This window comes from Mustela nigripes, chromosome 9, assembly GCF_022355385.1.
Source record: "Mustela nigripes isolate SB6536 chromosome 9, MUSNIG.SB6536, whole genome shotgun sequence".
Lineage (NCBI taxonomy): Eukaryota > Metazoa > Chordata > Mammalia > Carnivora > Mustelidae > Mustela > Mustela nigripes.
In genome coordinates, this window is record NC_081565.1 from 30,737,456 (window position 1) to 30,764,007 (window position 26,552).

General features: G+C 39.6%; 2 protein-coding genes across 3 annotated transcripts in view; one reads left to right on the forward strand and one right to left on the reverse strand.

Moving 5' to 3' along the window:
* TEX10 (testis expressed 10) overlaps positions 1–5,842 on the forward strand; it is an 84,167-nt gene extending 78,325 nt beyond the window's left edge. The window contains exons 14-15 of one of the 2 annotated variants that reach the window (XM_059411194.1): positions 4,188–4,398; positions 5,621–5,842. In XM_059411194.1, the coding sequence (XP_059267177.1) occupies positions 4,188–4,398; positions 5,621–5,734 (325 nt within the window). In that variant the 3' untranslated portion in view covers positions 5,735–5,842. Of the gene's footprint in view, positions 1–4,187; positions 4,399–5,620 lie in introns of those variants that run through there. The other variant, XM_059411195.1, reaches the window with a different exon arrangement.
* A 74-nt stretch (positions 5,843–5,916) lies between these two features.
* INVS (inversin) overlaps positions 5,917–26,552 on the reverse strand; it is a 165,677-nt gene continuing 145,041 nt past the window's right edge. Inside the window, exons 15-17 of the mRNA XM_059411193.1 lie at positions 12,245–12,474; positions 11,436–11,510; positions 5,917–8,356 (exon numbers count right to left, since the gene is read on the reverse strand). Of these exons, the coding sequence (XP_059267176.1) occupies positions 8,250–8,356; positions 11,436–11,510; positions 12,245–12,474 (412 nt within the window). The 3' untranslated portion in view covers positions 5,917–8,249. The remainder of the gene's footprint in view (positions 8,357–11,435; positions 11,511–12,244; positions 12,475–26,552) is intronic.

Here is a 26,552-nt window from a genome sequence, read left to right on the forward strand (position 1 = left end):
ATTTTTTTTTTTTTTTTTTTTTTTTTTTTTGCTAAGTGTGAATGTTTAAAATGGACTTTACTTTCAATTCTAAAATTTATACATAAATACAGATTCGATGATGATTTTCTTACATATCATTAGACTTTAGGTCTGATAGGTCAAGAACAGGCTTTATAAATCCCAAGGAACTTCTTAGGGTTCAAAAAATTTTATAATTTATGAAATGTGTGTATGTTGCTATTTGTTATTTCCTGTCATTGAAATAGCCCCTTTATTGAATACTTTGATGAGAACTTTTAAAGATCTTTTATAATTTCTTATGGAGAAACACCCCACTTTTGACTTTCTGTGGCTGGATGGAACAAAGTTCAGTGTATGAAATATTTTTTACCTGTTTAAAATGCCTAGTTTTAAATGTTTCATGCTAGATATTGAAACAGTTGGTGTTTCCAGAACTCTCTCCCTCTCTTGGGGTAACATTATTTAGTCACAAAAGATGTGTTGCCAGCCAGAATCTTATGTGCTTAAATTCCCTTTTGGGCTACTCTGTCTTCCCAGAGAAGGTGTTTGTAAGGTTATAAATAATGAGAATGCCAGTCAAATTACTAGGACGCTTTGATTTCACAAGAGCTGGCCGAAACATCAGGCTTGACCAGTCAGTTTGAGTTGTTAAAAACCATGGCCACTGGACTTTGAAGAAACTCTCGTCGTCTTCTGGACTAATTGTTAGTAATGAAAAATCTGTTGTCACTGAGTCCTCTTGGTTCTAGGTAGTAATCTGTTCTCTGCAGTTTTACTGTTTTCTCCTTAACTTTTGTGGTTTTGCAGATAAAAGTGTGTCCTCATGTGGGTTTGTTGTTACCTGCCTCTTGAGACTTAGTGTACTCTTCGATCTGAAGTCTGGGTGTTTTTCTTTCAGGTCTGGGAGTGCTCTTATCATTTGTTACCTCCCCTGTTTTTTCTCTTCTAAATGAAGGGAGCCTCTCAATCTGTCTTCTACCTCTGAAACATTTTCCACTTTGTTGTATGTTTTATTTAACTCCATCGAGTTTTAATTTCATCAGCCCTATTCTTTTCTTTTCTTTGCTCTGTTGTGAGTTTTTACTTGACTTATTGTCATTCTTTTTTTTCCCATGATATATTGGTATTACTTTAAAGTTCCTGTCAGTTCTGTTTTTTCTTTTTATTCTCTGGCGTTGGAATTCTCCCTTATGTAGGGAAGCAGGTGTAGCTCTGGAAATTTTTTCATGGGGTTGAACAAACTCCTGTTTTGGATTGTATACTTTTTCTCTGAGTGGATCTTATGAGCGTTTGGTGCAGAGTATGGAGACCTCCCTGTGGGTGAGTTTTACATGTGCATTGTCCTGCCTTCCAGCTATATACATGGAGCCCAGTTCTAGCTTCCTGCCTCCCACACCTAGGGCCCGAAGTCTCAGCTTCCAACACTTAGCTATTGAAAACCCAGCCCTAAAATCCCATATCCAGTTCTGTACCTCTGTTGGGTTCTCTTTATATGACTTCTGTAATGGTTTCTGGCACCTAGAGATTTCACCCATTCTGGCTTTTAAATTTGGCTGGTTTTTTTTTTTTTTTAAGTATTTTATCTGTATTTCTCTGTGATTGGAGTAGAAGGTTGTGGAGGCTGCGGTTACCTATTTAGAATATGTCAGAAGTTTGTGAATTTACCTGAACTCTTTAAAATTGTATACAAAATACTGAACTTTCATTAGTTTTTAGAACTACGGTTTTGAGTTCTGCAACCTTAATTTCATTGGCCCCCCCCCCTTTTTTTTTTTTTTTAAGATTTTATTTATTTGAGAGTGCATGTATGCACAAGAGAGAGCAGGAGTGTGGTGGGGGAGGGCCAGAGGGAGAAGGAGAAGCAGACTCCTCCTTGAGCAGGAAGCTGGCCGCAGGGCTCCATCCCAATACCCTGAGATCATGACCTGAGCTGAAGGCAGACACCTAACTGACTGAGCCACCCAGGTGACCCCCAGTTCTGCCCTTTAAACACTTCAGCATGCATACACTTAGAATGAGTACACTCATGACAACTCTTAGAAAACCCTAGGAATGGCTGTTCATATAGTATTTCTTCTATTGCCTGTGGTATCCAGGTCTCCTGTATTTCTTTTTGGCTTGACAATTTTAAATTGTGTATTTTAAGGTGGAGTTCTAAACTTTATTGATCCATTCCACTTATATTTAGTATTGTGTAGAATTTATGAGCTTTTTTTTTTTTTAAGATTCTATTTATTTATTTGACAGAAAGAGAGATCCCAAGTAGGCAGAGAGGCAGGCAGAGAGAGAAGGAAACAGGCTCCTTCTTGAGCAGAGAGCCTGATGTGGGACTCGATCTCTGGATCCCAAGATCATGACCTGAGCCAAAGGCAGAGGCTTTAACCCACTGAGCCACCCAGGCGCCCTTCCTGAGCCCTTTTAGCATAGTTTGGTCAGCATTTACTTGAAATCCACTCAAGTTAAAATAGAACATGAATATTGGACCATTACAGGGGTAACTGAGAAAACCCAAGGGCTAGGAATTGGGGAAGCAGGAACTGAAACTCCTTAGGAGCCAAAGTAGTTCTCTCTATATTTTCTTCTAGATTGTGTAGTCTTTATCTCTGTGCCTTTGCCTCCTTATTAGCTGTGTCTGCAATCTGGCTTTTTTCTCCTTGCATGTGGCTCTACTAACCTGGCTATGCATGAGTCAACAGGGTGAATGAAGTCTCCAAAAAGAGGGTCTGGTTGGCTGAGAATGGATTCAGTATCCACCTTTGATGCAGTTGCTGTATATGAAGTTGGGGAGGTTGATCAAATTGTGAAAGGACTGCAGCTTCTACATTTGGAGGTAGTCAGATTCTCTGAAGGATTTCGGGACTAGGAGGATTATGCACTCTTTTTTTTTTTTTTTTTTTTTTTTTTAAGATTTTTTATTTATCTATTTGACAGAGAGACATCACAAGTAGGCAGAGAGGCAGACAGAGAGAGAGAGGAGGAAGCAGGCTCCCCACTGAGCAGAGAGCCCGATGTGGGGCTCGATCCCAGGACCGGGAGTTCTTGACCTGAGCTGAAGGCAGAGACTTAACCCACTGAGCCACCCATGTGCCCCGGATTATGCACTCTTGATACAGAATCTCTAACAGACTAAGGTCAGGGCTTTTAGCGGTTAGCCAGTGGACTCTTCATTGCTCCATTTAATTGACACTTCGGGATTGTGGTTAGGCTAGCTGCAAGTCCACTTAACCTTTATCATAAAACATTTTTGTTCCTGCTGTATAAAAATACCAAGAGAATGATGCATACTAAAATTTGATTTATTATTTCTGGCCTTTCATGACCTGGTAATACAGTAATAGTTCCCTAATTGTCTACTTTCTGCAATCCATTTTGGTTCCTTGTGAGCACAACTTTCTCCACAAATCTGTCCTCTTCAAAATATTGAAGCAGCTCAGAATTCAGGTCACAGGCATAGAGTTTCATGAAGTTTTGTTGTTTTATGTTTTTTTTTTTAAGATTTTATTTATTTTAGAGAGAGAGAGAGCATGTGAGAGAGCAGTGGGAAGGGAAGGGGGAAGGAATTTCAGTCAGACTTTGAGAGCTGAGTATGGAGACCAGTGAGGGGCTCTGTTGCACAGCTCGGAGATCATGGCCTGAACTGAAACCACTTAACCAGCTGAGCCACCTAAGTGCCTCTATTCTTTTTTCAAGTAAACTCTATCCCCAACATGGGGCTCAAAGACAAGACCCTGAGATCAAGGGTCACATGCTGTACTGACTGAGTCAGGCATCCCATTTTTTTCTTTTTATCAGTGTGACAGTCTTACTCTTGATTTTTGATGTTGTGTAATACTTGAATAATGTTCAGTTGTAGAGAATAGTATGCATATATAGATTATTCTGTTCCTTGGCTAATTCTGTGTTACATGATCACCAGGGCTTCAAGAATGTCCTGTTAAGCCCAGGAAAGTGCTGATTTCTTAGGCTTCCTAGAACTCATTAAATTGGGGAGAGCACCTGGTTCTTTATTGGATTTGCTTAAACTTAGCTCTGATGAAACCTAGTTATTAGTTCTGATTTGTAGAGTTTTATCAGAGAACACCACACGTTTTTTAAAAAGGACATTTTTCAGTTTTAGGAAATACAGAAAGGGTACTCTTTCTATGTGTGTTGGCTCTCTGACTCATTTTTATCTTTTGTTGTAGGGACAAACTGTGGGGGGTCTGTGTTTCCATCTTGGCTCTCCTGCCTCGAGTCCTCAGGTTGATGCTGCAGAGCCTGCGGGTGAACAGAGCTGGGCCTGAGGAGCTGCCTGTTGTGGGCCAGCTGCTTCGCCTGCTGCTTCAGCACGCACCCCTCAGGACTCATATGTTAACCAACGCCATCTTGGTGCAGCAGATCATCAAGAATATCACGGTAAGAAGTGTGAAACAGGGCTTTGTACTATTACTAGAAAAAGGGATTCCTCGCAGGGAATGGGGCTGTTGCTCTTGGGAGGTTAGGTCCCCTGTGTACATTGACTGACTCTTGGAAGTAAGCCCACCATAGTGATTTTCCAAGGCTTTCCCTAAACAGTAGCACCTGCCACTTAACCAGGGGAGGTCTTTGAATCAAAGTCCATAATAAAAGCCATAAAGCAGTCATATTGAAACCAGATGGTAAGCAACTTAGAAGAAGTACAGGCATCAGAGTCACTCCTACCAGGAGTCTGATACAGACTCTGATGATGAACTGTGGTAGTTTGGTATCGTTTTTAAACCTGTCCGTTGTTTTACTTTGCTGTAAGAATAGCAACTTAATTGAGTTTTGGTAACCATAAAATGAGATTACTCAGTTTTTAGTGTAACAGATACTAAGTTCTCAACAAATGTCAGCTGTCATTAAAAAAATTATTTACCAGGAATACACTATAACTAATTTCTAGTCACTTAGTTCACTGGAGAATAAGAGAAAGTTAAGAAGTTGCAGGTTTCAGTCTTGTCTAGTGGTTGGTTCTGTTTTGCAGGGGCATCTCTAGGATTCCTGTAGTGGTTTTGGTTTGGAAGAGTTAGAGGTTTCTTATGTAGGTATTTGGAGCTTTATTAGTTGTTATGTGTAATACTTCAGAGTAATAGAACTTAACTAGATACATGTAACAGGTTCTTATTCTGAATTTTCTCAGCGGCCTTCTGGAAGTAATGGAAGAGGCGCCATTCAGAAATAGAAGGGAAGAAAAGTCAAGAATTTGGATTATTCTGAGGTTGCAGAATCAGCTTACCTCTATAAGGAAGAGAATGACAGAAAATATCACTTGGTCTTGTAGAATTATTCTCAGTTGATCTTAGTACAAAGATTGTGAGGAAGTCCAGAGTGTAGGGATGGTTGATGGTGAAATTTCATTAGTTCCTAGTATTTGAGAGGGAACAGATGAAAGTAGAAACTGGTAGTACTGCTTGTATTTGGGAGTGTAACTAGGAATTTTCACTGCCAGTGGTAATGCCCAATTAACAAATCTCCATTTCCAGTAAGATTTCCTGTGGTGATTGATAGATAGAAGATGATATTGCAGTGGTTTGGAAGTCTTGTTTGGGTTTGTAAAATACTGTCAGGTAGCATAACAGTTTTGATACAATTCTCAAATTCCTCTTTTTCTTTGCAGACCTTGAAGAGTGGAGGTATTCAGGAACAGTGGCTCACAGACTTGCATTATTGCTTCAATGTATATATCACTGGGCATCCCCAGGGTCCCAGTGCACTGAGTACAGTGTATTGAGTACAGTAAGAGACATCGTGGTACCTCCTGTTTGAAACTGTTTATTCACATCTAATTTTGAAGAGAGACTGATGTAATGTTTGTCATTAAAGTTGAACTTTTAAAGAAGTTTATGAACCTTCCTTTGTTCTAAGGTAGGAAAATAACGCAGGCTGGCTTTTTGGACTAGTACATAATACTTGCTTACAGGTGGTTAGTGTATTTTGCATTTCATAGGAACTAAATATTTACAAAATATACAGTGATAATATAGTATCTTCTATTATTTATCGAGAAAGTAGCAGAGTCTCTTTGTGTGGTCTCACCTCCGGTTCATTCAGACAGCAACAGAAACCAGTTTTTTATTTGGGAATAGTTGCCCTTCTCCATCATGACATTCAGCTTCTGACTATGGAGTCCTATTATATACAGCAGTTTTCTCTCCCCTCTGCAGGAGCAAGATTTTAAGATAGTGCTACAGTTGTTTGGGGTTCTTCTATACCTAACTGGAGCTTGTTTTGATCAAGTTAATTCTTTCAAAAGTACTTTCCGCTAATGGTCTTTTAGAAGCTATATATAGCAATTTATATTGACCCTTGTACAATATTGGAGATTTAGGGGATTCTGACACCCTCCCCCCAGTCAAAAAGTCTGTGTATAACATTTGATTTCCCCCAGACCTTTACTACTAATAGCATACTGTTGACCAGAAGCCTTATTGATAATCAGTTTACCCATATTTTTTGGTGTTAGATACCTAATTCTTAAGCTAGAGAAAAAGAACACATTTGTAGTACCACAGCTGTATTTATCAATACTATATGTATTTATTGAAAAACCATGTTCAGTGGATCCATACAAAACCTGGCTGCTCAGTGGTCACCTGTATTCATTATTTTCATAATTATGAAATAATTACCTTAATTTTTTACAGTTTGCTACAGTTAACACTTTATTGCTTACTCTTACTGTCAGGACAGGTGGCAGTAATTTTCAGAAAATGAAAGTGGTTCTAGAAATATTTGAGCCTGTCACTGTTTAGGCCTTCTGTCTATATTCCTATTGTAACTTTGCTCTTAAAAATGTGAAAAAGCCTGTGATCACTGGACTGTATTTATGCCAGATGTTTTTAGAATGTATATAGTTTTAGTTAGGACTGTTTTCCTTGCCAGTAGGAATGGCATTTTGACAAGATTGCTTACCTATACAGGTCAGGCAGAAAAGGCCTGAATTAATACCTTATACGTAAATAGTCTGGTCTGTAAACCTCCCCAGTTGATTTCTCAGTGCTGGGGTACTGCTGCTGGTGCTCAGCAAGTGAGACTGCTGTTCACAGGACACAGCAGTAACCTGAGGCCTTCAGAGGCTAACATGGGAACTGTAAAATGTAAGGGATCAACAGAGGGCCTGTTATTGTCTTAGGATTTTTTTTTTTTTTAAGATTTTATTTATTTGACAGAGAGAGAGAGCAAAAGTAGGCAGAGAGGCAGGCAGAGAGAGAGGGGGAAGCAGGCTCCCTGCTGAGCAGAGAGCCTGATGCAGGGCTGGATCCCAGGACCCTGAGACCTTGACCTGAGCTGAAGGCAGAGGCTTAACACACTGAGCCACCCAGGTGCCGCCAATTTTTTCTTAAGCTTTTATTTATTTGATAGAGTTCAAACGGAGAGCAGGAGAGGGACAGGTAGACTCCCTGCTGAACAGGGAACCTCATTAGGGGCCCGATCCCAGGACCTGGAGATTGAGCAAAAGGCAGATGCTTAACTGATTGAGCCACCCAGGTGCCCCAAGATTGATTTATTTTAGAGTGAAAGAGAGAGAGAAAATGAGAGAGCGTGTGTGTTTGGGGTGGGGTGGGTAGGGCAAGGGAGGGGAGGGTTATGAAGGAAAGGGAGAGAATATCCAGCAGATTCCCCAGTGAGTGGTGAGTCTCGTACAGCTCCAGAGGATCGTGACCTGAGCCAAAGGCAGACGTTTTACTGAGCCACCCAGGTGCCCCTTGTCTTAATTTTTAAATGCAAATGCTGGGTCATGATTCTGCTCTAAAATTTAAAAATGATAATGTTGGAATAAGATTTGATTGGAGAGAAAGTGAAATGAAGAAGATGGGTGCTGTAGGACAGGCTCCTAACCACCCATCTCATCTAGTTCTTTACCAGGGCCAAAAACCCAGGCCTGCACCAGCTGGCTGGCAGAAATCTCATGTTCGTGCTCATGTTCTGAGTTTTACTTAGATTTTACTGTTAATTATAAGTTCTGCTTTACAGCTGTACTGACTGAAGTGAAGGTAGACAGCCAAGAAGCTTTGGCACAGTGTACCATGGTCCTTGTAGCACAGGCTAAGTGTACAAAACAGTGCGGTAGAAGAACAGAGAACATTCAGACACGGTCACTTAGTTGTTACCACATTTTCAGGCCACTAAGGCTTTAGGCGTGAGGATTAAAGTTGTCTCAAGATGTAAAAGATGAATCAGCAGAGAATTAGAACTCTGCACTAGCTATTCCAGCTACCCCAGACACATTCTTCCTCCAGAGATGGTCAGAGCTTTGTTTTGGTTTTTGATTGAGTAGCTGGTTGTAGGTTATAAGAAAAATTCTTTGATCTTCCACTGTTCTCAAGGAGGTGTATACACTGCAAGTTGCTCACTGTTGAAAGCAAATACCAGAGAGATAATCAGGTTATTAAATTTAGTACTGAGGAAGAAGGATTTAGGTATGGACTATCCATGGGGCTAGTAAGGTGATGGCCAGTTTGTCATAGAAACAGGATGACTTACTAGCCTTGCATTTTCCCTCATTCTCCAAGATAATAGGACATCTCTTAACCTAAAGGGGTCAGGTGCTTGTGCTGTGACTGGGACCTAGGTCTTCAGTCTGTCTGCAATAATTGGTATAGCTTTCTCTGCTTTCAACATAAAATACCACAAACCTACATATATACTTACATAGCTTAACTTTCCACAGGCCACAGAGTTGGCTATAGAATCCATTGTAGAAAAAAGATTTGTTGAAAGCTCGATCTTTAAGGATGATAGTCTGATAGGCATATAATCTTGAAGTGGGGCGCCACTGTTGGAAAACTGTGATGTAAAAAGCTTCTCTTTTGGTAAATGAGGATGCCAAGGCCAGATGGTTAAGAGAACTTGTTTAGGTCATATTGCTATCTGTTGCTCCTAACTTTTTGTGGAACAAAGCAGCAAATATGAAAGGGGAGTAGTTAAAGTTACAAACATGTCTTATTATTTCTCTCCTGGTTTTATTACTGTTACTTAAAGTCCTTTTACAGTGAAATGTTGATCTGGAACTCTGTTTTCGGCTGCCTTTTGTATCAAGTCTTGAGTTACTTGCATAGCCTTCTATAGGTGGGCAGGAATTCTGCATTCATACAAGGGAGTTATTACCAGTAATCACTTGAGCCATGGCTATTCCATTCATTGGGGTGGATTTTTTTAAAGGTAGTTCTTTTGTATTTAAAAAGATGGGCCCGCCAGGTCATGATCCCAGGGTCCTGGGATTGAGCCCCACATCGGGCTCTCTGCTCGGCAGGGAGCCGGCTTCCTCCTCTCTCTCTGCCTGCCTCTCTGCCTACTTATGATCTCTGTCAAGTAAATAAATAAAATCTTTAAAAAAAAAAAAAAAAGATGGGCCCCCAAATTTAGGATATATATGTATTTTTTAAAGGTTATATATATATATATATATATATATATATTTAAAGGTTTTATTTATTTAACAGATATTTATTTATTTATCTATTTATTTAACAGAAAAATCACAAGTAGACAGAGTGGCAGGCGGGGGCGGGGGGAGCAGGCTCCCTGCTGAGCAGAGAGCCCGATGCAGGGCTCAATCCCAGGACCCTGAGATTATGACCTGAGCCGAAGTCAGAGGCTTAACCCACTGAGCCACCCAGGCACCCCGATTATATATATTTTTATATACATACATAAGTGGTCTTATGCTGCTATGTTGTAGGTGGTTTGCAGGGGTTACTGTTGAAGGACTGGAGAGAACACGGATTGTGGATGTGGAGTCTCCCAAATGCATGTGGAGAAACAGTCCAAGGAGGATATATATATATATACACACTTTGTGATATCCAGCTGCCTTTCTGCTTCCTCTTTAAAGAGGTAAAGGCACCACTAAAGCCTTCAGTCAAATATTGGAGCACTTACTATGTGCCAGATAATTTTCTTCAACTGAACAGGACAGTGAACAAATCAGAAGATCCTTAATCCCATGGAATTCTCAAAGCAGAAGAATGAAAACTTTTATTATGGAGAAGACCAAAACTAATGTTCTCTTCTTGGTTCAGTTTGGCATCTGTGATACTACACTGCAGAAAATTGTGTGCCTATTTCTGTGGAAATTATTTATAGACATGTTTTCTGTATAAAACACATACTGGTTCCAGCTAAACTAGTTAGCCCTGACAGTCAGCCTGATTCACTGGTTAATGCTTAATGTGAATGGGTGGACCTAACAAAACCTTTTGTTCCCCCAAGTTTAGGTTTAGGAAAAGATTTTCTTCAGTGCTTGTCTATTTCCAAGCCAGTCAGAATTACGTATGTAGGACAAACAAGCTATTTATGTGAAATCCCAAGAAACCACTAAGTATTTGAATTTATTTATTCTGCCCTTTATGTAAAAAACCTTTTGTGCTTCTAAAGCTCTTCTTCATTTTTAAAATTTCTGATTGTCTCAAGAGAAAAATCCAGGACTAAGTACAAAATGCTCTGATTATCTAAATGCTGCTTCTCTGGTGGTTCTATTTGACCATTGTTTTTGAAACTAATTTTCAGTTCATTCAAGTATAACAAAAGTTTTCTTTTTTACATGGAAACTTTCTAAGGAATCAGCTTCAGTTCTTACTGCCCTACCCACTACTCCCTGATCAGCCTGCCTCTATTATATGAGTTGGCCAACTCTTATTAAAGATTGGGCAGTAATGACTCTACCCCCACATCCAGGTTTTCTCCCCATCAAAAACTAAATGAATATTAAAGTTCATGCTGACAGTCATTGTTCACCTTCCCAGCTGCACTCTGTTCTGCAGGATGACTAGATCGGCAAGGGTGGGGGGACTGTGTTGCCATAGCCACCCATGAGCAACACTGGATCTGACATTAACTGCTGACAGCACTGAACTTATCACCCAAATTTAATGCTGGTGTGAATGAAGGGGGCTCTGAGTAAAACACTCTTGTCTTATAGCTGAAAAGAAAGTTCCCTGAGCTTCTGTATGAGTGAAGCCAGAGCAGGACAGGTTATTAAATATTAAATGTCCTCCTCACAGGATCATGAAAGGCAAAAGCCAGAATTTGTGGTAACAGAACTTCTTCTCAACTTTGAGAAGGAGATAAAGAATCTTAATGTAAAACCAGTATGGAGCAAGAATTCCCCAAGGTCTTATTTAAAGAAAGACCGTATTTTCTCTTCTTTCTTGGTGTGAACAAATATGTAAAAGTGATCAGTAATAGGTACCATTTGTCGTCAGTTGTCTCTACTGGAGGTAATGTTAACAATGACTTGCCTCTTGTGGAGATACGTTGATGCAGTAATAATTCCGAAAGGGAAATGAAAGGTATGCACAGCTCAAATCAAATGACCATTGGAAACCCCTGGCAGTATCTCTTGTGATATCTTCCACCTTTGGGGATGAAACAAGGCAAATTCTTCCCCCATATCTCTGCAGTCTGTTTTGCCAGTGCATTGGCTTCCTTACCTGAATTGAGACGCAGCACAGGATGAGCTCTGGAAGATCTTGTGGGGTGAGGTACTTTTCCTTCTTGAGAACAACCTGAAATCAACCAACAATGACCATTTCTGACAAGACAGCTGTAGCCTAACCAAGTTCTAAATTCCTCATTGAGGTAAAGGCTTGAGCTTGTTGGTATCTGCCAAGATAAATTAGGTATGGTGTGGAAATACCATGTAGGCCAAGGGTAAAGTTCTGAAGTTTTGCTGCCTGGGCTGCAAGTCTATTTCTAAAGGTGCCTTGGCTCAACGTTTTTCTTTTGGGGAGCTAGCCAGGCTTGTGTCTGCTGGGTTTATTTGGATGGGCTTTTTTCAGAGCTGAAAATGTTTCCACTTAAAGCAGCTCATCTGCTGAACAAGTATTTACTGTAGTGCATGGGTCTGGGGCATTCCCACAGAAGGGCAACCCTAAGGTCAAAGTGAGGCAGACAGGGTCTTCCTGCTCCTGGAGCCCTCCAGATGGGTAATGGGAAGACACAAGCAGTGGTCTTGAGGGGTTTAAAGGATGAGGCATTTAGTAATGAAGGCCAGCAGAAGACGTTTTGGCTGGAAGGCTCTCTGGGTTGAAATGGTAGAATGCATAGTGAAACCAATTCTGACCCAGAGCTGCTGGAGACATTAAATGTGGATGCTGAGGATTCTTTTGGTGCCTGGAAATAGAATAATAAAATTCCTACCTGAAAGGAGGTTTGCTCATTGTAATCAAATTCCATTTTGGATACTGATGTAACACTCTGGGGATGCTTGTCAACTACAGAGTGCCCAAAGGACAATTACCGTAGATTTGCTTGAGTACTGAGTGTCTAGTGGACTTTGTGCCTGAGCTGCCCTTGGATGAACTCTTGGTGGTCCTGGTTACTGCAGTGTTCTTTGGGGAGGTTAGTTCCAGTTCTTTCCTCCAAATTTGAAGCAACAATGCCAGGCACTCTCGGTTCCATCTGTCCACATCTCTGGCTCCAAGCTCCTTCATATGCAGAAGGTGAGACAGGTGCTTCCTAAGCTGGTAGCTGGTGGGGTCAGAAGACAAGAAAGGCTTTACGATCATAGTACTGTGAAACATGTTTCCTGGAAGCTATAGGAATAGTACTTGATGAACTGGGAGATTCATTTAAGCTCCCATTTCTGCTTTACAGCGGCAGTATGTTTAATGTTTCTTGTTTTGTTTTGTTTTGTTTAATCAGACACTTCCTGAACTAGGAATCAGTTGAGTCTGCCTTTAGGGTCAGGCAAGCCAATGTCTAAACACATAAATGCAGTATGAGAAGTACTGGGCAAGAATGAGGAGCTAGATGGCATGGGACAATGTGGGGACTGAAAATTGGTGGTGGTCTGATAAGGCTTTATAAGGCTGGTGTTTGTGCTGGGTTTTAAAGGATGTGTAGGCGCTTAGCAGGCAGAGAAGGATACTCTGGGCAGCAGAACTGGCATAAGCAGAGGTGTGGGTATATGTGCCAGAAAATTAGTAATGAGATGTATTTAAAGCACTGTGTATTTGGTGAAGGAAAAATGGAATGCTACATTACACTGTGGAAGGAGCCAACATTTATTCAGAGTCTGTTATATATCAGGCATTTTCCTTATGATTAAGCCAAAAATAAATCCATGAGGCAGGCATGAAGAGTCTGGTAAAGGCTGAGTAGGTGGGATGTTACCAAGATGGCAACATAGGTTGTTCTAGACTTGGCTTCCCCTTAAAAGAACAATTAACTATTCACAGATAAGACACTGTTGAGAAAGTGCTAGAATATGGGAGTGAGGTTGCAGCCCTTTGCATCACAGAGACCAGATAACACTGCATTCGCATATGAGGAACACCTACATGCTGACTGCACTACACAGTAGAATGCACACCAGGCTGGTGTAGCACCATGCCAAAATATCTGCCTTGAGCCTTTGCATGGTTCCTCAAATGGGAAAAGAGAACCCATGGTGGAATCCAGCTCCCCCAGCATTGTGGGTCATGCCTTGGGGCCTGTCCTGCTGCCCTGCCAATTCATGGAAGTGAATTCATAGCCCCACCTACTGCTAAATCTAGTACCCAGCCACCCAACCATCTAGTAAGCCTGACCAGAAACCCTAGGCTACTCACAGTCCCTCCTAAAGCCTTTCTTGGTCAGAGAACCAACCCAATAGGCCTATCCAGCTGTTCTCAGGCAGCAGCACAAACTCAAATTCCCTTGCCCCAAAATAGACTGCTCTGATAGCAAGGTTCTCCCTGCCCAAGGATGTTACTAGTAGGTCCAGAAACCCAAACTGAGCTGCCCGGGAAGAACTGTCTTGGCTAAAGCAAACCTGTAAATTGTGGAAGAGAAGACCACTCACTCAGCAACATCAGAAATCAAGAATCACAAAAAATCAGGTAAACATGACACTGCCAAAGGAAATGAGTAAAACTCTGCTAACTAAACCTAAATCTATGAATTGTTATATAAAAAATTCAGAAACCCCCGGAAGTTTAGTGAACCACAAGAATGCATGGACAACCAAATGAAATTGGCAAGATAATCCATAAACAAAATGAGTTCAGCAACAACAACAACAACAAAAATTTTAAAAATCCTAGAGCTGAAAAATAGATGTCTGAACTGAAGAATTCAATAGAGAACTTCAAAGGTACACTTTACCATGTACCATGGGGCTATGTAGAAGAAAGAACCAGTGACTTAGAAGACAGGACATTTGAAATTAGAAGAGCAAAATGAAGAGCACAAATGCACTATGGGAATTCCAGAACAGAAAGAATGGGACAGAAAATATGTTTAAAGAAGTAATGGCTAGGGGCGCCTGGGTGGCTCAGTGAGTTAAAGCCGCTGCCTTCGGCTCAGGTCATGATCTCAGGGTCCTGGGATCGAGTCCCACATCGGGCTCTCTGCTCAGCAGGGGGCCTGCTTCCCTTCCTCTCTCTGTGATCTCTTCCTCTCTCCTACTGTGATCTCTCTCTGTCAAAATAAATAAATAAAATCTTAAAAAAAAAAAAAAAAAAAAAAAGAAGTAATGGCTAAAAGGTTCCCAAACCTGGAGAAAGAAATGGATATCCAGACCCATGAAACCCAAAGAACTCTCAATAGAACCTGAATAGTGGTATACTAAGACATATTATATTGTCAAAACTCAAATTTTCAAATAAGCTAAAAAAGTTAAATATAAAACAACTTCCATAAGACTATAAATGCATTTCTCAACAAAAAATTTTCAGGCCTGGAAGAATAGGACAATATATTGAAAATATGAAAGGAAAAAACTGTCAGTTAAGAATTCTATAGCTGGCAAAGCTGTCCAGAAATGGGGAGATATCAAACTAAAACAAGGAATCCATAATCACTAGACCTTCCTTATAAGAAATGCTAAAGGGAAGAATTCTATAGCTGGTAAAGCTGTCCTTCAGAAATGGAGAGATAAAGAACAATCTAAAACAAGGAATCCATAAGCACCAGACCTTCCTCATAAGAAATGCTAAAGGGAACTGAATGGAAGTAAAAGGATGCTAAATCAGAAGGTAGCATAAAACTCACTGTTAATGGTAAACATATAGTCAGAATTAGAATCTGTAATATGATAATGGTTGTGCATAATGTACTTCAACTCTAGTGTAAAAGTTTAAAAAATTTAGGTGTACCTGCATGGCACAGTGGGTTAGATGTCTGACTCTTGGTTTCAACTCAGGTCATAATCTTAGGGTCATGAGATTGAGCCCTGCATCAGGCTCTCTGCTCGGTGTGGAGTCTGCTTAAGACTTTACCTCTCCCACCTCCCACCCCATATTCGCTCTCTAAAATATTTTTTTTTAAGTTCAAAAACTTAATAAAAATACAACTACAGTAGTCCATTATTGGGCATACAGTATAAAAAATATGTAAACTTCAACATCAGTAAGCTAATGTGGGTGGGTAAAAAAAGTGTAAAGTTTAGGAGTGCTATTAAAGTTAAGTTGTTACCAGTTTAGGGTGTTATAACAAAATAAAGGTATTTTGTAACCATAAGGGAAAAACTGTGCTAATTACACAAAAGAACATGATAAAGAAGCATACAGATACCAAAAGATAACAGAACACACACAAGACAGGATAAGAAACAAGGTGCAACAGTTCTACAAAACAGCCAGGAAAAGAAAAAAAAAATTGCAATAGTAAGTCCTTATTTATCAATAATTACTTCAAAAGTTAATGATTTAAATCCTCCAAAAGACATAGAATAGCTCAGTAGATTGGAAAAAAATAATCCAAGGATATGCTGCTTCAGAGTGAAGGGATGGAAAAAGGTATTTCAAGCAAATGCTAACAAAATAGCATAGGTAACTATATCAGACAGAACAGACTTTAAAATAGTAAAAAAAAAGACACAAAGAAGGCCATTATATAATGATAATAAGGTCGATCCATCAAGAAGATATATTTGTTTTTTTGGGGTTTATTCTATTTTACTGGATTTTATTTATTTGACACACAGAGCACAAGCAGAGTGGCCGGGAGAGGGAGAGAGAGAGAAGCAGACTCTGCTGAGCAGGCAGCCTGATGCAGGGCTCAATCCCAGGAACCTGGGATCATGACCCAAGCCGAAGGCAGCTGCTTAACCAACTAAGCCACCCAGGCCCCCCAAGAAGATATATTTGTAAATATTTATGCACACAATGTTGGCACACCTAAATATATAAAAGCAAAAACTGACAGCTATCAGCAGAAATAAACAGCAATACAATGATAGCTGAGAACTTTAATACCCCACACTCAACAATGGATAGATCACTTAGAGCATCAGTAAAGAAAAAAAAAGTATTTGAATAACACTAGAGATCAATTTGACCTGACATATAGCACATTCCATCCAGCAACAGAATAGACATTCTTCTCAAGCACACATGGGGCATTTCCTAGGAGAGACCGTATCTTAGGTCTCTTAGAAGTGTGGCAAATTCAAGAAGACTGGAACCATACCAAGTATCTTCTTTGACTACAGTAGTATGAAAATGGAAATAAGTAGGAGTAGGAAAACTGGAAAATACACAAATACATGGAAATTAACATTTTCCACGTTAGAAGAAATCAAAGGGAAAGTGAAATATCTTGAGGCAAACAAAAGAAAATACAACACACCAAAACTTGTGGAATGCAGTAACAAGTTTTAGGAAGGAACTTCATGCAATAAATACCTACGTTAAGAAGAAAGATCTCAAATAGATAACCTACCCCTACACTTTAAGAAAATAGGAAAAGAACAAACTAAGCCCAAAATTACTGAAAGAGTGAAATAAAGATGGAGCAGAAATAAGTGAAATAGCAGGAAAACAGCAGAGAACATTAACAAAATTAAGAGTTGTTTCTTTGAAAAAAAAAATTGACAACCTTTAGCTAGACTAAAGAGATGATGCAGATCAACAAAATTTTGATGAAAAAGGAGACATTACAACTGATACAATAGAAAGGCAATGGACAGTAAGACACTACTAGGAACAACTATACAATAAACTAAACAACTCAGAAGAAATGGAAGTTAATAGAAACCTACAACCTACCAACACAGAGTCAAGAAGAAACAGAAAATGTGAATAGACAAATTACTAGTAAGAAGATCGAATCAGTAATCAAAACCTCCCAGTGAAGAAAAGCTCAGGACCACTTGGCTGATGAATTTTACCAAACATTTAAAGTATTAATGCCAGGGTGCCTGCTGGCCTAGTAAATACAGCATGCAACTCTTGATCTTAGGTTTGTAGGTTCAAGTCCCATGTTGGGTGTAAAGATTGCTTAATAGTAAAATATTAAGAAATAACACCAATCCTTTTAAAACTCTTCCCAAAGAAGAATTGAAGAGTAGGGAACACTTGCAAACTCATTTCATGATGTCAGCATTACCCTGATACCAAAGACACAAAAGGAGACTACAAGCCAATAATCTTAATGAATATAGATGCAGAAATTCTCAATAAAATAGCAAGAACTGAATTCACATTAAAAGGATCATTTACCATGCCTGAGTGGGATTTGCCCCGAAATGAAAAGATAGTTTAACATACATAAAATCAAAGTGCTAGATTTTATGTACTAGAATGAAAGGAAAACATGATTATTTCAATAGAAAAAATGCATTTTACAAAATTTAACATCTGGGGCACCTGGGTGGCTCAGATGGTTAAACGTCTGCCTTCAGCTCAGGTCATGATCCTGGGGTCCTGGGATCGAGCCCCACATCATGCTCCTCACTCATTGGGGAGCCTACTTCTCCCTCTGCCTCTCCCTCTGCTCATTCTCTCTCTTTCTGAAAAAGATTTAACACCTGATTTCATGGTAAAGACTTAAGAAATTAGGTACAGAATTAATATACCTCAACATAATAAAAGGTCACATATGACAGGTTCACAGTTAACATCAAACTCAATGGTGAAAAGTTGGAAACTTTCCCTCTGAGATTAGGAACAAGATAAGGGTGTCTACTCAACTCCTATTCAACACAGTCCTAGAAGTACTGGAAGTCCTAGCTAGAACAATCAGGCAATAAATAAATAAATAACTGACTGACATTGCGCAAGTAAAGGAAGAAGTTAATCTCTATTTACGGATGACTTTATATATAAAAAAACTTAAGGACTCTACCAGATAAACTGTTACATCTATTCAACAAATTCAGTGCAGTTGCAGGATACAAAAATAACATACAAAAATAAGTGGCATTTTCTAACACTAACAACAAATTATCTGAAAAGTAATAAAATGATCTCATAATAGCATCAAAAACAAAATGGAGGAGCAAGATGGCAGAGGAGTAGGAGACCTAAATATTGGGTCCCAGGGGTTCAGCTAGTATCAAACCATTCTGAACACCTACAAAATCAAGATAGAAGAGAAGAGCAGCAGTTGTAGGAACAGAAAATCAACCACTTTCTGGAAGGTAGGACATGTGGAGAAGTGAATCTGAGGCGACATGGGAAGATAAGACTGCGGCGGGGGGGGGGGGGGGCTGGCTCCTGGTAAGTGTTAGAGCAGTAGGGCACAAAATCCGAACTTTTAGGAGTCTGCTCCAATGAGGGATATCATTCCAGAGGCTAAGTGGTGGGTGGAGACCTCATGGTCTCAGGACCTGCGGGGTCGCAAAGACCAGGGGTATCTGAGTGTGGCAGAGCTGCCAGGTATCGGAGTGGGGAAGCCGGCTGCAGAGACTGAGCCATGGCGGTGGGGGTGGGGGTTTCTCAGCTCAGGGTTACCTTAAACTGAGATCTAAGGCACAGTTGGGCCACTGCTAGAGCAGGGACCCCACAAGTGGCAGATCCGGAGAGACCCCCTTCTTTCCTCCTCTGGGTGGAATGGCGTGGGTTTACATTGCAGGAATCTGCTGGGTTTGGAGATTGCAAACAGGGCTGTGCACCAGAGATAGAAAGGCTTGGTTACAGGCTCGGTGAGCTCAGAGTGTGGCTGGAGACCAGGGAGACAGGAGGGATTGCTTGCTTTTCTCCAAGGATGCACTGAGGAGTGGGGCCCTGAACTCTAGGCTCCTACGGGTCAGAAACTGGGAGGCCGCCATCTTCATTCTCCTCCAAAGCTGTATGGAAGGTGTTCAGGGAACAAAAGCTCCTAAGAGCAAAACCGAGCAGATTTTAGAGCAGAGTCTTAGGCCCCTGGCAAGAGCAGTGCAATTCTGCCTTGGGCAAAGACATTTGAGAATCACTGCAACAGGCACCTACCCAGAAGATCAGCAAGAACATCTAGCCAAGACCAAGACCCCTGATCAATGAGAAATGCAAAACTGTAGAGCTAGGGAAAAGCAACACACAGAATTCATGGCTTACCCCACCCCTCCATGAACTTTTTAGTCTTTCAAAGTTAATTTTTTTTTAATTTAATTTTTTATTCTATTTTTTTAAAAGATTTTATTTATTTATTTGACAGACAGAGATCACAAGTAGGCAGAGAGGCAGGCAGAGAGAGGAGGAAGCAGGCTCCCCGCTGAGCAGAGAGCCCGATGTGGGACTCGATCCCAGGACCCTGAGATCATGACCCGAGCCGAAGGCAGCGGCTTTAACCCACTGAGCCACCCAGGCGCCCCTATTCTAGTTTTTAAAAAATTTCCTCCTTCCTACTTTAATGTTTTGAACTATTTTTTAAAAGGTTTTATTTATTTGACAGACAGCGAGAGAGGGAAGACAACCAGGGGGAGTGGAGAGGGAGAAGCAGGCTTCCCAACCAAGCAGGATCCAGAACCTGGGACTCGATTCCAGAACCCTGGGATCATGACCTGAGCCAAAGGCAGATGCTAAATGACTGAGCCACCCAGGCATCCTGTTTTTAACTATTTTATCTTATCAATACCTTTTAAAAAATTTTTTTTCATATTTTATCCCTTCATTGTATATAACCTTATTTTTTCTATACATATATGGTTTTTTTCTTTAAAATTTTGGGTTACCGTTTCTTCTAACAGATCAAAATATACCCTAAATCTAGTGCATGGCTTTGTTCTAGTCTCCAGGCTGATCACATTCTTTCCTCTTTTTTTCTTTTTTCAACCAATTTCTTAGCAATTCCTTTTTTAGTATCTTTTTAAAATTTTTCATCTTTACAATCATATTCCATCTCTTCATTGTGTTTAGCCTTATTTTTGTGTATATATAAGTTTTTCTTTAAAATTTTGGGAGGTAGTTTCTTCTAACAGACTAAAATACACCCAAAATCAAGTGTGTGGCTCTGCTCTATTCACCAGTCTAAATACACACACACACACACACACACACTTTCTTTTTTTCCCCTCTTCTCCCCCCAGTTCCCGGTCTCTTCTGATTTGGTTAGTGTATGTTTTACTGGGGTCATTGCTACCCTTTTAGTATTTTATTCTCTCATTCATCTCAAGGTGGAAAACTCACCACAAAAAAAAAAAAAAAAAAAAAAAAAAGGAGAAGAAGAGGCAGTACCAATGGCTAGGGACCTAATCAATATGGACATTAGTAATATGTCAGAACTAGGGTTCAGAATGACGATTATCAAGGTGCTAGCTGGGCTTGAAAAAAGCATGAAGTTTACTAGAGAATCCCTTTCTGGAGAAATAAAAACTAAAATCTAACCAAGTTGAAATAAAAATAAAACTATTAATGAGGTTCAATAAAAAATGGAGGCTCTTACTGCTAGGATAATTGAGGCAGAAGAGAGAATTAGTGATGTAGAAGACCAAATGATGGAGGAAAAAAAAACGCTGAGCAAAGGACAGTCAACTACTGGACCACAAGAGGAGAATTTGAGAAATAAGTGAGATCATAAAATGAAATAATATTAGAATAATTGGGATCCCAGAAGAAGAAAGAGGCAGAAGGTATATTGGAGCAAATTATAGCAGAGAATTTATCTAATTTCGCAAAGGGAACAAGCATTAAAATCCGGGAGGCACAGAGAATCCCCATCAAAAATCAGTAAAAATAGGTCCACACCCTGTCATCTAATGAGACAAAGAGAAAATCATGAAAGCAGCTCAGGACAAGAGGTCTGTAACCTACAACAGTAGAAATACTAGATTGGCAGCATACCTATCCCCAGAGACCTGGCAGGCCAGAAAGGACTGGCATAATATATTCAGAGCAGTAAGGGAGAAAAATATGCAGCCAAGAATACTATATCCAGCTAGGCTGTCATTGAAAATAGATAAAAAGCTTCTAGGACAAACAAAAACAGAATTTGCAAACACCAAACAAGCCCTATAGGAAATATTGAAAGGGGTCCTCTAAGCAAAGAGAGAGCCTAAAAGTAACAGACCAGAAAGGAACAGAGACAATATACAATAATAGCACCTTACAGGCAATACAATGGCACTAGATTCATAACTTTTGATAGTTACCCTGAATGTAAATGGGATAAATGCCCCAATCAAAACACACAGGGAATCAGAATGGATTAAAAAACAAAACAAAACAGAAACAAGACCCATCGATACGCTGTCTGCAAGAAACTCATTTTAGACCCAAAGACACATCCATATTTAAAGTGGAAAACAATTTACCATGCTAATGGACACTAAGAGAAAGCTTGAGTGGCAATCCTTATATCAGATAAATTTGATTTTAAGCCAACAACTATAATAAGAGATGAGGCAGGACACTATATCATCCTTAAAGGGTCTGTCCAACAAGAAGATCTGACAATTTTAAATATGTATGCCCCTAACGTGGAGGCAGCCAATTATATAAACCAGTTAATAACAAAATCAAAGAAACACATCGACAATAATACAATAATAGTAGGGGACTTTAACACCTCCCTCACTTAAAATGGACAGATCATCTAAGCAAAAGATCAAAAATAAGGGCTTTAAATGACACATTGGACCAGATGGACATCACAGATATATTCAGAACATTTCATCCCAAAGCAACAGAATACACATTCTTCTTTAATGTACATGGAACAATCTCTAGAATAGATCACATCCTGGGTCACAAATCAGGTCTCAACCAGTACCAAAAGACTGGGATCCTTCCCTGCAAATTTTCAGACCACAGTGCTCTGAAGCTAGAACTCAATCACAAGAGGAAAGTTGGAAAGAACTCAAATACATGGAGGGTAAAGAGCATCCTACTAAAGAATGAATGGGTTAACCACAAAATTAAAGAAGAATTGAAAAAAATTTGTGGAAACAAATGAAAATGAAAACACAACTGTTCAAAATCTGGGACACAGCAAAGGCGGTCCTGAGAGGAAAGTATATAGCGATATAAGCCTTTCTCAAGAAACAAGAAAGGTCTCAAGTACACAACCTAACCCTACACCCAAAGGAGCTGAAGAAAGAACAGCAATGAAAGCCTAAACCCAGCAAGAGAAGAGAAATAATAAACATCAGAGCAGAAATCAAGGAAATAGAAACAAATAGAACAGTAGAACAGATCAACGAAACAAGGAACAGTTTCTTTGAAAGAATAAGATTGATAAACACCCAGCCAGACATATCAAAATAAAAGAGAAAGGACCCAAATTAATAGAATCGTGAATGAAAGAGGAACGATCACAACCAACACCAAAGAAATACAATTATGAGAACATATTATGAGCAACAATACACCAGCAAATTTGACAATCTGGAAGAAATGGATGCATTCCTAGAGACATATAAACTACCAAAACTGAACCAGAAAGAAACAGAAAACCTGAAAAGACCCATAACCCGTAAGGAGATTGAAGCGGTCATCAAAAATCTCCCAACAAAAAAGAGCCCAGGGCCAGACAGCTTCCCAGGGGCATTCTACCCAACATTTAAAGAAGAATTAACACCTATTCTCCTGAAATTGTTCCAAAAAATAGAAATGGAAGGAAAACTTCCAAACTCATTTTATGAGGCCAGCCTTACCTTGATCCCAAAACCAAAGACCCCATCAAAAAGGTGAATTACAGAGCACCTGGGTGGCTCAGTGGGTTAAGCCTCTGCCTTCGGCTCAGGTCATGATCTCAGGGTTCTGGGATCGAGTCCTGCATCGGGCTCTCTGCTCAGCAGGGAGCCTGCTTCCTCCTCTCTCTCTCTGCCTGCCTCTATGCCTACTTGTGATCTCTGTCAAATAAATAAATAAAATCTTTAAAAAAAAAAAAGTGAATTACAGACCAATATCCTTGATGAAAATGGATGGAAAAATTCTCACCAAAATAATAGTCAGTAGGATCCAATAGTATATTAAAAGGTTTATTCACCGCGACCAAGTGGGATTTATTCCTGGGCTGCAAGTTTCATTCAACATCCACAAATCAATCAATGTGATACTATACATTAATAAAAGAAAGAACAAGACCATATGATACTCTCAATAGATGCTGAAAAAACATTTGACAAAGTACAGCATCCTTTCTTAATCAAAACTCTTCACAGTGGAAAAAAAAAAAACTCTTTACAGTGTAGGGATAGAGTGTACATACCTCAATATCATCAAAGCCATCTATGGAAAAACCACAGCAAATATCATTCTCAGTGGGGAAAAACTGAGAGCCGGCAGGGCTGTCTACTATCACCACTGCTATTCAACATAGTACTATAAGTCCTAGCCTCAGCAATCAGACAACAAAAGGAAATAAAGGGCAACCAAATCAGCAGAGACGTCAAACTCTTACTCTTTGCAGATGATATGATACATTATGTGGAAAACCCAAAAGACTCCACCCCAAAACTGCTAGAACTCACACAGGTATTCAGTAAAGTGTCAGGATATAAAATTAATGCACAGAAATCAGTTGCATTTCTATACAGCAACAGCAATATAGAAGAAAGAGAAATTAAGGAGTTGATCCCATTTATAACTGCACCCAAACCCGTAAGATACCTAGGAATAAACTTAACCAAAGAGGCAAAGAATCTGTACTCAGAGAACTATAGAATAGTCATGAAAGAAATTGAGGAAGACACAAAGAAATGGAAAAATTTTCCATGCCCATGGATTGGAAGAACAAATATTGTGAAAATGTCTATGTTACCTAAAGCAGTCTACATATTTAATGACATCTCTATCTAAATACCATCAAAATTTTCAAAGAAATGGAAAATATAATCCTAAAATTTATATGGAACCAGAAAAGACCCCGAATAGCCAGAGGAATGTTGAAAAAGAAAACTAAAGTTGGTGGCATCACAATTTTAGGCTTCAAGCTCTATTACAAAGCTGTCATCATTAAGACAGTATGGCTGGCACAAAAACAGACCCATAGATCAATGGAACGGAACAGAGAGCCCAGAAATGGTCCCTCAACTAATCTTTGACAAAGCAAGAATGTCCAATGGAAAAAAGTCTCTTCAACAAATGGTGTTGGAAAAATTGGACAGCCACATGCAGAAGAATGAAACTGGACCACTTTCTTGCACCACACACAAAGACAAATTCAAAATGGGTGGAAGACCTTAATGTGAGACAGGAAACCATCAAAATCCTAGAGGAGAACACAGGCAGCAACCTCTTAGACCTCAGCTGCAGCAGCTCCTTCCTAGAAACACAGTGAAAGGCAAGGGAAGCAGGGGCAAAAATGAACTATTGGGACTTCATCAAGATTAAAAGGTTTTGCACAGCAAAGGAAACACTCAACAAAACCAAAAGACACCCGACAAAATGGGAGAAGATATTTGCTAATGACATATCAGATAAAGGGTTAGTATTCAAAATCTATAAAGAACTTACCAATGGGCTGAAAACATGAACAGACATCTCTGCAAAGATGACATCCTGATGGCCAACAGACACATGAAAAAATGCTCAACATCACTCGGCATCAGGGAAATACAAATCAAAACCACAGTGAGATACCACCTCACACCAGTCAGAATGGCTGAAATTAACATGTCAGGAAATGATAGATGTTGGCAAGGATGTGGAGAAAAGGTAACCCTCCTACACTGTTGGTGGGAATGCAAGCTAGTGCAGCCACTCTGGAAAACATTCTGGAGGTTCCTCAACAAGTTGGAAATAGAACTACCCTACAACCCAGCAATCATACTACTGGGTATTTACCCCAGAGATACCAATGTAGGGATCGAAGGAGCATGTGCCCCTGAATGTTTATAGCAGCAATGTCCACAATAGTCAAACTATAGAAAAAACCTAGATGTCCATCAACACACACACACACACACACACACACACACACACACACACACACACACGGAATACTATGCAGCCATCAAAAAGCCCTGAAATCTTGCCATTTGCAATGACGTGGATAGAACTAGAGGGTATTATGCTATGCAAAATAAGTCAATCAGAGAAAGACAATTATTGTAGGATTTCTCTGATATGAGGAATTTGAGAGGCAGGGCGGGGGTCATGGGGGTTAAGGAAGGAAAAAATGAAACAAGATGGGATTGGGATGGAGACAAACTGTAAGTGACTGTTGATCTTATGAAACAAACTGAGGGTTGCTGGGGGCTGTTGGGGAGGGATAGGGTGGCTGGGTTATGGACATTGGGGAGGGTCCATGCTATGGTGAGTGTTGTGAAATGTGTAAGCCTGATGATTCACAGATCTGTACCTCTGGGGCAAATAATGCATTGTATGTTAATTTAAAAAAAGGAAAAAAAAATGAATAAAGACATGTACAAAGGTGCGCCTGGGTGGCTCAGTGGGTTAAAGCCTCTGCCTTCGTTCGGCTCGGGTCATGATCCCAGCGTCCTGGGATCGAGCCCCACATCGGGCTCTCTGCTCAGCAGGGAGCCTGCTTCCTCCTCTCTCTCTGCCTGCCTCTCTGCTTACTTGTGGTCTCTGTCTGTCAAATAAATAAATAAAATCTTTAACAACAACAACAAAAAGACATGTACAGAAACACACACACACAAATATGAATAAATTCAACTAAAGAGATGAAAGATCTCTACATTGAAAACTACAGAACACTGATGAAATAAATTGAAGACACAAATAATTGGAAAGGTACTATGTGTTCTTGGATTGGAAGAATATTATTAAAACATCTGCAGTGCCCAAAGCCATCTATAGATTCCATGAAATCCCTATCAAGAGTCCAATGGCATTTTTTTGCAGAAGTAGAAAAATTCTAAAATTCATATAGAAGTATAAAAGACCCCAGTATCCAATGCAATCCTGAAAAAGAAGGGAGAAGTCTCATACTTCTGATTTCAAACTATATTATAAAGCTATAGTAATCAAAACAGTATGGTACCCATATAAAAACAGATGCCTAGACCAGTGGAAGAGAATTAAGTGCCCAGAAATAAATCCATGCATATAAGGTCAACTATATTTGATAGGGGAGCCTCAGTGGAGAGAAGACCATTGTTTAATAGACCATGCTGGAAAAATTGGTTATTCAAATGTAAAAGAATGAAACTAGACTCTTATCTTAACACCACTCACAAAAATTAACTGGAAATGGATTAAAAAGACCTAAATGTAAGACCAGAAATTCCTAAAACTCAGGAAAAAAACCTCCCTTGCTAAAGACATATATATACATTTTTTTTTTTTTTTTGGATATGATGCTAAAAGCACAAACAAAATAAAGAAGTGGAACTACAAAATAAAAAGCTTAAGCACAGCAAAATAAATGACAATATGTGGAAATGAAAAGACAATCTGTGGAATGGAAAAAATATTTACAAATCATATATCTGATAAGAGGTTATTATCTAAAAT